Raw genomic sequence first — 12,103 nt, forward strand, 5'->3', positions numbered from 1 at the left:
ACAGGCGTCAAGAATGTTGACAATTTTGACGCGTATCAAATTACATACGTAATGTGTTTTGAACCGACGAAAAATGTCTCCGAAAATTCAGGTTGGATGTGTGAATAGCCTTCTGGTCTAACTTAAACGGTTCAGAAACCACGCTCCTTTAAAAAGTAACATCTGTCATATTTCAAACGTCAATGTATCGAAACCAATTGACAATCTGAGTACACCATGTAACGTAAAATATTACAACAACTTTAAGGAGGGATCCAAAAATGCATTTATATACCGGGTATTTCATTTAAAATAAGCAATTCTCCCAGTTCAATCGGGAAGTGTCACCATCAAAGATTGCGAAACTGTACCGTAAAATTGCTTTACGTGGATTCCCCTGCGGCTTATTGTCTAATTTCAAGGTTTTTCCTTTTTGTAGTTTTTCCATAACCGATCGCCTAAAGGCCTTTGGTCAAAAGAAACGTTACCGTATAGAGAAACTTGTTCTCACAATCAAAGTTCTTTTTCCTGGCTCTCATGGCTTCCAGCGAGTGGATCGCTGTGGCTACCTGCATAGAAATTCTTATTTTATACTTTTTCGTACATCGTCCTCTAACCATCTCGTATGTCCATTACTTCACCTGTCACCTAGATAGCATGCACACATACAAAGTCTCATTCCAAATTTAATAAAACTGTCTCCGCAACCTGAATCCCCATTTCAGGAATTCTCCCTGAATTGTGCCTTGACTTCCTATTAAAGCCAAAGCCACTTTACGCCCTCAATTTAAAACAAAGCCATCCATTATGATTTTAAAAGCGCACTTCGGCTTGCTGCCCTGGATTGTCCTAATTCTCTCTGCTATAATTTCCATCATCCCTTCGCAACACTAGAGAGTGAGGGCCATAACGAAAGGCAAGTTAATTAATTGCGACCTTCGGTTAATAAGTGTTGTTAACATTTGTTGCGACCGTGTGCATTTGTGTGTGAACGGGCAATTTTCATCCGAGGATTCATATTTGTCAAATTCATAGAATGGAAAATAATTCGCCTCAAATCCACTAATTCCAACAACAAGACATGAGTCAGAGTGATAGGAATGCTTTTGAATATTATAGTATTTAATTTGTAGATACTGATAAGGTAACTGTTATCTGAGTCATGCAGAGAGTAAAAAGATATCTCATGGAAACAATAATCTTATCATGTTTATGATGTGCTATAGCATTTGCAATTCGGCCTCAAAACCCACAACAACCTTATTTTTCCACGACCGAACTTTATCTCTATTAATTCTGAATAACAAATGCATCAACAATACAGAATGCCCGTTTCTAGAGCTCAAACATAGGGATCACCGTAAATCAAAAAAGATTACATGTTACGGGTCACTCATGCAGTTTGATGATAATATACAAAATCTTGTTTTTTTTTTGCAAAGAGTGTCTGGGACGTAACAATACAAGAGACGATGAAGAAAATTATGAAAAATCTTCGAAAGAGTTTCCATCCACTTCCAATCACAATTCCATGCATCTTCGTAAATTCTGCACCCTTTCTCGTTATTTTGGTTTGTACTCGTGATGATCTTTCACAGCTCATTATCATCGGTGGGTAAGGGGATTTACAAATGAGACCTTTTATAGCTCCCCATAAATAATAATCTAATGGGGAAAGATACGATGAGCGTGCCAGGGCAACATAGGGCTCCATTGTTTGAAATTTCTCTACCAGGAAGTACTTTAGAGATATAATCAGCCATTTTCCCAGCGTTACGCGGTGGAACACCGTCATGTTGGAACAAAATTCAAAAGGCAGAGAGTTCCTAAAAAATTCGTGTTTTATTTTCTCGTTTAACTCCGAAAATCATCGAAGCTTTAAGTTTTGAAACAACATATTCTTCAAATGCAAAAAATGTGCAATTTTGCCCCAATTTGGACGATCTCGCTTTTTTCACGGTTACTTAGCCCGCTCGCGGTTGAACTGCTGAAACGGAGACCCTGTATATCTTGTAATATACGACACCTCGCACCCGTACATGACCAATTCATCAGCAGTGATGTGTTCAATGACTGGGTTTCTTGGTCAAGGTTATCAAATAAAAATGCAAGCTCAGGACATAACATAGTTGCGAGTTTTCGAGCCTAGGCGATTAGCGATACCTCGTGAAATTAATAATGGAGGTTTAAATAGATATATGTATGTACAGCTTTGCAATCGACGCACTCTAACGATAAAATTTCATTGTGGAACTGAATCAATCACCAAATTATATTTTTACGAGCACATAAAAATAGCGATAAACCGAATACAAGCAATTGGGTAAATCTAGATCACAGCTAGACTATTGTGTCCTACTTAAGTATGAATCACGCGATTTATGAGTTGGGTAAGCGCCTGGCGCACCACGCAAACAATTGCGCGAAAAAAATTAAATTGGGTAATTCGCGTCCATGCTTCATACAATTTAAGTAATTTAATTATTTCCATCTTCCAGGGCCTTCGAGTTTAACAGCCAATTAGGGCTTGCCTAATGACTCCGGCAAAAGTCCCTAAAGACCATACAATCTTTCAGTGTAATGAGAGTAATAACGCTCGGAAGAAGATAATATTTTTACAGGTAATTCCTGTGCCCCAATGGTTGGCGGATTAATGAAAACTTTCTAGATATTATAACAATTTTATTAATGTTATCGTTCTCTATTGGTACCGCAAGTAATATGACTAAACAACTATTTATAAATATGCGCAAGTGAAGGTGAGTCAAGGTAAGACTGCGACAAAACAACAAATTATATTAAAAAATCGGGAATTCAATGCATCAATACCAAAAACCCTTAACATGGTCATAGAAAAACGTCTTGAATTCGGAATCGATATCAATAACCGTTTATCTCAATTTATTATTCTCCTAGTTGAATTCAGACGTTCCCTCTAATTCAGTTATTGGTGTGGTGATTACACAAATAAAGGTTCAGCTTTTTACTGTCGAGTTTATGGTGCAGGCATTCCCAATGAATCAGGAAACACACAACGATGTACAGGGGGTTCCGGAAATATGGCCTTTCAACAGCATATTGTACAAGCCGTTTTAGAGGGGATTTTCGTATGAAATTTTTCAATTTGGACCCTCCCCCTCGAGAAATTTGAATCTTAAAATGGCGAAAAATAATGATTTTTCCTTTGTTCTTAAAAACAGCCGCACCTAGAAATTTCAATTTTGAGGCATATTATCAGCTAATCGAATTCTATTTGTGGTGGTGTTACTTCTTTGACTCATGCTTTTGGAGGACGGGCATCAGCAATCCCTAATTTTGTTTCCTTCAGAACTTTTTCCTGCAAGAGCCGGTTTCAACAAAACCTTTTTTTAATACTAAATATAATGATACAACTATTTTTGTCAACAATTTACGTGGAAAAAGCAAGCGTGGTTTTTCTTACCCCATTAAGCACTTTTTCGTATTCAGTTACTAATAAACACAGCAGACCATCATTATCTATGGTGTGTTAGTGTTGTTAACAAAACCGTCCGGATAGCTTCTGATTTACCTTTGTTTAGTCCAAGATTGAGAAATCGCACCAATATTTAAACATCGTTAACCATCAGAATAAAATGATGGATTTCAGTGCCTGTTCCCCGTAACTGTAGTCAATCCTGCCGCAGGCATATCCTATCAATTTATTTGCTAATATCCGTATCGTAAAGTCAGTTGTTTACAAATATTCTACAATAATAGGCCGAATGATGATTTTTTTGACAACAAAACAACAGAAAAACTCAAGTATAACAACCGTCGACTGCGTCAATCGGTAATCGGTGACGAAAAGATTCTTAATAAGGTAAAGATAAGGTACTTTAAGTTCTTCGAGGGAAACTATTGGTTGTATGAAAAAATGAAAAAAGTTACAAAAGTTTTAAAGTGATGTGTAATATTAAAAAGAAAGTTTTGTTGAAATCGGCTATTGCAGGAAAAAGTTCCGAAAGAAATAAATTTAGGGGTTGCCGAATTCCGCCCTCCAGAAACATGCCAAAGAAGAGACGCTACCACAAAATAGAGTTCGAAAGGCTGATAATATATATATATATATATGCACCAAATTGAAATTTCTAAGTGTAACCGTTCTTAAGAAAAAATAAAAAACAATTCTTTTTCGCCATTTTGAGACGCGAATATCTCGACAGAAAGGATCCAAACCCAACAATTTTATACGAAAACCCCCCCTTAAAATTGCTAGTAGAATACCTTGTTAAAAAATTTGATAACCATTTCGGAACACCCTGTATATGATTTAAACGCAATACTGTATCGCCCAGTCACACGTAACAATTCCAAAACTATACGAGGGCCGTCTTCTAAGGTTTACAACATGTAGAGTTGGAATGAAACAGTAGATAGGTTTTGACAACTTTATTGTTTTCCGAAGTGTTCTCCACTGGAACCATTTCTATAATCAGTCGTCTCACTCATCTGTTGGTATAGTGAAAATGATGTTTTTGCAGACACCCCCCGCGTCTTCTGGCGATTGGAACTTTTGACCACGCAGTCTGTTCTTGATTTTCGGAAACGTAAAGAAATCGATGGGATTTAAATCGGGATAATGCGCCGGATGGTCTAAAAATTCGACGTTTTGTTGCATTAAAAGTTCCATTTTCTTGCGAGCTTTGTGCGAACTTCCATTGTTTTAGTGGAAAACGATTCGTCGTTTGGGGTTAGTTTTTCTAAGATCAGCAATGCTTTACGGCAAACAAATGGTTGCATAGCAATCGACAGGAACAGTTCTTGGATTTTGCACGGAAATTGTTGCTACATGGCCTGCCTCAAGACACATTTCCCCACCACCTTTTGGGCACGCTTCGAGAACAAACCATTTTTGTTGATATTTCTTGACCTTGGAACACCCAAACTGAGGATTCGCATTTATTTTCGGATTCATATGAGTAAATCGACGATTCTTGACCACTAACGATGCTGTACACCTTTTTAGTTTCCCGTGCTGAGACAGTCTAGAGTTTTTGTGACACCAATTGACCCCAACTTCTATCCGTTCTTTAGTCAATACATACATTATTCGACGGAACGCTAATTCGTTTACAGTGGATTTTTCATTGAAAATTGAATTGGGATCTACGAAATCTCCAATGATGCCGCAATATCACGATATGTCACATGTAGATCTTTCTTGATGCGCTTGCGCACAACATCGATGTTTTCCTAGGTGACTGCGGCTTTTAGTGCACCTGCCCTTGGATCGTCGCTAAGATTCATCCGTTCACGTTTGAGTTCTTCATATCAACAAGAAATTATCAGCTAATGTGACGTTTTTCTGCCGAAAACAGAAACCAACTTGGCGAAGCATTATTTTTGAGATGAGTGTCTTCGCACGTTATAAAGAGTTTAATTCCATTGCTTGAACAACTTCTCAATTTTGAAAATTCACTGTATCTACAATACTATACGTAACACACTGAAACTGTGGATTTAGTTTAAGTAAAGATTGAAGTTAAATGTTATTAATGACATTTGTGTTGCACCGCCATCGGCGTTCCTGCATAAAGAAAAAAACATGCAGCCCTCCGAACTTCCCACGAGCTTCGCTTCACGAAGACATTAATAAACTCCTCTTAACACCACTCCAAATCATCACTTATCATTATGCTTCAAACTTCGTGGACAATAATCTCACCTCGGGCGTAAACAACTCAATTTCATGAAGGTCGGTCCACCAGGAGATGGAATAACTAGATAAATGTGCTCCCGAAATTAATGTAAACCTATATATCATCTGAGAATGCTACGGCAATCAATCATTTATGTCTCGTTGATCGATAAATCAATAAAATTCAAATTTCACTGTAAATAAATCTCGCAATCCAAGATCCAAGCAATAGAGAAAAGGAGTGCCAAAGGAAATGCCTATATGTTTAGCATGGCGAAAATAAGAACTTACTGTCATCGCTTTGCGGTGCTGACAAAATTGCACTGTGTTTCTTCTTGACTTCCTCCACATTTGCTTGAACTTTATCGATCATCTCACGTATGTCTTCTACCTTTATAAGAGAAATGAAATAAATATTTCGTAGATCTCTACAACTTATACTTACTTCTTGAAAGAATTGATTCATGACTTCGCCATCTCGGCCTTCCACCGTGACGGCGACGTCATCCGTTCCCACGTCGTCGTCGTCACTTTGAGCCTAAGGAAAGAAACAATTTTGTCAAGTAAAAGTCATTACCTAAATGTATACATGATCAGTATAATAGTGGTATGACAGTATATTAACATAATCAAAATGAGGTATACAAAGGGTAAAATGCTTGGTGGTTTAAGGCTTTAATAACTGAAGACATTTAATCTAATTAGGTAAGATCAAGGACTATTTTTGGTACATTCTATTATATGTGTGTCATTATTCGTTAATAGAAATTAAACACAAATTATAACTTTCTTGGTTCACGTACCCATTCAAGATATAAAACAATGATACAAAACAATTTTAAAAACTGGGAAATTCAACGGTAAAAAACTGGCAATTTCAAAAATAAAAATTTGCAAATCTAATGGTAAATCACTGTTAAGGACACTGACCTAGGACCTGGACATAGCCAGTAACTGCCATAAATACATAAGACGCCACTTCCGTCTTATATCGGTGCCATGGATTAGTGGCCAATTTGCCAAAAAGAGAAGGGGGATCAAAACTAATACTGTATGTTACTTCAGTTTCTGTAGATCACTGTTTGAGAGTATAATTTTAGCCACTTCCTGTGACTTTCAATTTTCATTTTAGCATTCTGGTCATTAATCAACTTAAAGGGCATCTCATTAAAAAAAAAAATATATATATATATATATATATATAAGAAACACGTAGTATGGGTTCTTTTATCACAATATAAAAAAGTTATAATCAATTAAAATGACATTAACTCGAATGGATCGCACTACACCTGTTTATAAAAAATAATAAAATTTCTATACGTTCGCATGCGCAATAGTTACTTATAGTGTTCTACTCTCTGTCCGAACTGAAGCCCTAAGAACATATACCATATATGTCATGAAGCTATTTGACCCATTACATTTTCCTAAATACTTCTAGATGCCTAAAAACTCGCCTAAAGTTCTTCGCTTTTGCTTAAGTTCTTTTTTTAATTAAACTAAAATCTCAATGGGTGTACAAAATACACTATAGTGATTTTCCCCATGTTTTAAAAATTCCAAGAAACGTGTTCTTCCCGTATCTAGGATATTTCACCACAAAAATGAAATTATACATATTGTAGCTCTTATGTTGAATCATCTCTTCAAATTTTACACGTAACAATAATGACCATTATCAATATTTGAAATAAATATGAGATGACTTGCAAGAACGGGATATTTGGAATAAGTTGGAACAACCTGTACAATATTTTTTATGGCCGAGTTTTGCTGATCCTTTCTTCAGTTTTTATATTTGGTTTAAAAAATCAATAACATATTCATGTTCCCATAATAAAAAAGAAAAAGCAGACACTTAATGAAGTTCTACTTCCAAAATTATGGGAAAGAAAATTCGAATAGTCATGGAAGTTTCAATATTAAAAATTCAGAATTTCGAAATTTTGAAAAATTTACAAAACAAAAAATCCTGATCTTTCTGATTCCTCACTCTTCTAATTTTCATTTTGTTGGCCATTACAGTGCGTGACTCGTTTTTAGATCTGATATTCCCTTAGAACCTCCTCATGAAATTGATCACAATATACCCACCGAGGTGCATAACCAATTGTATGCCTACATAAAGATATGGTTAAGTGATGTAAGACAGGATGACCCAATAATGTGTGAGCGGACACTCGAACAAATGATAAAGAAATAATTTAAATGCAAAAGCTTATCAGTTTTTTCGGTGATATTTATAATAAAAAAATAGTTTACTTTTAACTTAAATTTGATACTTTTTATAATATTCAACAATGATATGATTTATTTAAGCCATATCTCCTAATCATCTGAATGCAGATTAAGTCTTTCAGCATTATACAGTATTTAATTATGCCTAGTATCGATTAGAAGAGACGTGGTACCATAAAGTACTTGAAATCCTTAGATTTGGAGGGCGAAGTGGGCGTACGTACTGAGGACCATCGTAATAAAATATCAAAATAACTCCATATCTGTCAAAGCTCTTATAAACAAAATGCGTACTGCGATAAGAACCATTGAATGGGAAATCATGTCTAATATCCTTCAAAAACTTTTTCATCTCCTAGAACACGGCAAAACTGTAAACGCTGGTCATTTTGAACAATTGTGAACTTTGACAAAAACGGATTTATATTGGAACATCAAAACTTTAATACAACCCCCGTGAATAATAATTAACGGGTTCGAGTTTGAGGACGTTGCCGATTACTCTAGGAACCATGTCTCTCCTAATTAAAACTGGATGTAATTAAGTACCTTATAAGAAATAAAAATACCTTTAATCTGAATCGGACGATAAGCTGATATGACCTAATTAAATTATTTGGAATATAAATATTTCTAAAAATATCAAATTTAGCCATAGGTAATACTATATAAAATAATTCACAGGATTCGACAATAAAAATAAAACCGAGGTGGTTCATATTTAAATAAAAAAATCAGAACTCATATTTGGATGAGTTTTTTGACTTATCCCGTATAATAGAAAATGATTTTAAAATGTGCCGAACATAAAAACTCAATCGAGGTGCAAATGACTTTTTAATTACATATAAAGATACAAGTCCAATAAAAAGATTGTGTATGAAAACTGTGAGAAACTGCTGATTTTGAGAACATGGTACCTCTATGAGGAAGGTTATTGCTATATTCCTCTTCCTATATCCCACAAGAAATCACAACTCTATTTTCTCAGACATATATTTTATTATTCTTTTAAATTATGTTCCAGTGAAAGAATTCTTCCTAAAATTCACTTATAATGTGCATTTTTTTTATAAATGTCAGCTTCTATTTTTCTTTACAAATTATGATCAGAATATGTAACTAACTGTTCGAAAGATATGACTTTCATGAATACAGAGATTGACATATTTCAACCATCATGATTTCTCAAAACAGTTGAAACCGAGACGCTTACAAAAATATCGAAATATACAGTATGTTTTATTACAAATTTTGCTGTTGCACTTAGTTTTAACTACAGTTAGCATCTCTACATCAATGAAAAAACTATTCTTATAAGATAGAGCATACTATGCTCTTATACACAAGTTAGGAATGTTGTCTTTTTTAATTCCCTGGAGACATCTAATATGCCATCACCTGAATCACCCCGTGTGTAAGTGTAATTACTTCCTGCTTAAATTGGACCATATCATTAATTTGCTTTAAAAGCGAGGTTGGGAACCCCACCTTAATTGCGCCATAACAGCACCCCTTCTAAAAAAAAGTGGAGATGTATGGGTAGAAATACCATAGTAAACTGCTAACTCTGTACCCTTTCCCGTAATTGACTTTAAAATATTTGTATATGTGGATTTTTTTATTAACGTAACAAAGCTGATAAAAACTAAGGACACCTTAAAACGTTTAGTTCAGTAAAATTAATTTATTCAACTAGTTTTTAAATTAATCTGCAAAATACGTTTTCGTGTGATATAACTTCTGTAGTACCCTGGGTAGCGCTATTTAAGGAACCCTTTTGTATTTGAAATCACACCTGCATACATTATCGAGTTTACCAGTTAATGGGAACATGTACAATCAAGATTCTACTTTATCTTGATACTTTTTTGAAGATTGTGACTTTGGACGCTTTGAATTCTAATGGCAATAGAGTTCTACATCAGTATAATTTTTCTTGATAGGTGTTTCATCAAGAATTTGTAACGATAGACCAATTCAAATTTTTCGTGCCAAGCTCAAGTTAGCAGAACTGTAAATCATTTTTTTAATCTTCCATTTCTTCACTATCAGTTCTTATCAATGATAAATTCTGTTGAATTATGTGCATTCTCTATTATCTACTCAACATATTAAGAGGAATCACTCAAGAAGCAGGTAGACAGATCAAGGAAAAGTTAAAATTATTAATAATTAGCATCCAAAATTAAACAGTTATAAATATTTTGAAAAGGATATTATCTCCATGAGTGTTTTAGTCTAAAAGGTCTTTTTAAGGTCTTGAAGAGCTAATCATGAAAATTTGATTAAGTTTGATGAAATATTGAATTGTACAAAAGCCTGTACAAAAATTAAAAAAAAACAAAATCTTTATTATCTAGATAGTAATGAAACTGTATTAGCTTTTTGTTCCTGTATTACACTTCCTTTATACCTTTAATACACAATCGAGATAAAATCACCTGTTAAGCACTATGCTACGAAGAATAAGGAAAACCTTAGTTTAATACAGAAACAAAAAGCTAATGCAATATAATATGTTTACAGAAAATCTAGGAATTTTATTTTATTTCATTTTGTAGACCTTTTTTGAATTACTTCATCAGGAAGACCGCATGGTTCTTAATCAGATGAAAATATATACTAGATTAGAAAACTAAAGAATCTTATATAATATACTCCAGGAGTATATGTATATGAGGGCCCACTTGAGGTTTTGGTACAATTAGAAATCAATGAAAAATTTTAAATGATTATGCATATAACTTATTAAATTATTAAATAAAGGAAAAAATAAAAATAAATTTAAAGTTTTAACAATTGAGAGGAAGGGAAAGCATATACATTTAGACATATTACAAGGTGATTCATAGAAATTATATATTTCCCAAGATTTTTGGTAGAGTTCAATTCTTAATTTTTTTTGTTTGGTTACTTAGGTATGTTAGACGTACACATAAACACCCATTTCAGAAACAAAAATAAACAGAGTAAGAAAAGTAAGATCTGTGAGGCACCCTAAGTTTTGAGCTTCTGCTTATAAATATTTTTCCACTAAATGAAAATGCAACTAAGAAAGTATAAGGGAGGGTTCACTTGCGGTATGGGAAGCAGTTAAAATGCAATTAGGCATTTTATATAATTTATGCAAATAAATTATTAATACCAGCAAATTAAAAATACATTTGAAACTTGAAAAATTGGGTGGAAGAGAAGATGCAGATAGCAGACAAGTAATTGCTTATATTATAAAAAATAATAGTTGAGAAGGGTAAGGTATATATATAGCTTCTGGTATAACTAGAACACATTGAGTTTCAAAATTGCCCTGGAAATATATTTGGATTTCTATTTAAGGTTTTTCATCCTAGAGTCACTTTGTTGCTTACTAGAGTTTAGATTTTTAAATTTTATTTATATTTCTCGGAGATAATTTTTACAAAAATGCATTAACAACGAGGTACCTATAAAATTAAAATTACAAAAATAAAAAATTGTCATCGTAAAGTATCAAGTTTCTCTTTTCAACATGTAACTAAAGGTGTCTGGGAAGAATTCAATTGGAGTTCAATTACAATTCAATTACACATTCTGAATTATTTATACAAATAACCTCGGGAACTAGCAAATAAGGTTAAATTAATATTAAATTTAAAAGTTAAAAAATTGGGGAGGAAGGTGAAGCAAAGGCATTTTGACATACTACAGGGTGGGGCTCGACTTTTGACAAACAGGTCTATGAAAATTTGCCCCAAACCACTTATATATTTTAGGGAGCTTAGCAACACTTGTTGAGATTTCACATTCATAAATAACTAAATGAGTTTTCCAAAACTGGACATTTCGACTTCCAGATAAACCGGGATATCATACAACAATTTGCGATAACACCAGTGACACAGATTTTCTTTGAAATGAAATTTCCTGCGGTTAATGAATCAAAGCAGGATCGGTGCAACTTTGACGAAGCGTAACGAAATGGGGCTTACCGCTACGAGAGCAGCTAATCTATCCTTGGTCATTTTGATCCGGTTTTAGTTTCACACACACTGCAATAAAGTTTCCCAAAATAATCCCATTCAAATGGTTTTACACGAACGACAACGAGAAACTAGACCTGACAAATCTACCGACTTGGAGCGGACGGCCACCACACAAAAATCGATAGAGTTCTGCAGTGCCGTCCCTGGACAGCGCATGTTCGTGTGACGTCACGTTGTAATTTTTGCGGATTTTTTACTT

General features: G+C 34.3%; 1 protein-coding gene across 9 annotated transcripts in view; it reads right to left on the reverse strand.

The window, feature by feature from the left end:
* Syx1A (Syntaxin 1A) overlaps positions 1 to 12,013 on the reverse strand; it is a 57,936-nt gene extending 45,923 nt beyond the window's left edge. For all 9 annotated transcript variants that reach the window (XR_010732746.1, XM_066289643.1, XM_066289645.1 and 6 more), the window contains exons 1-3: positions 11,851 to 12,013; positions 6,084 to 6,176; positions 5,930 to 6,029 (exon numbers count right to left, since the gene is read on the reverse strand). Coding sequence is in view for 8 of the 9 variants with exons in the window: in XM_066289643.1 (XP_066145740.1) it covers positions 5,930 to 6,029; positions 6,084 to 6,176; positions 11,851 to 11,883 (226 nt within the window). In the remaining variant the exon portion in view is untranslated. The remainder of the gene's footprint in view (positions 1 to 5,929; positions 6,030 to 6,083; positions 6,177 to 11,850) is intronic.
* Between the last annotated feature and the right edge of the window lie 90 nt (positions 12,014 to 12,103).

The sequence above is a fragment of the Euwallacea fornicatus genome, chromosome 13 (genome assembly GCF_040115645.1).
Source record: "Euwallacea fornicatus isolate EFF26 chromosome 13, ASM4011564v1, whole genome shotgun sequence".
Taxonomy (NCBI): Eukaryota; Metazoa; Arthropoda; class Insecta; order Coleoptera; family Curculionidae; genus Euwallacea; species Euwallacea fornicatus.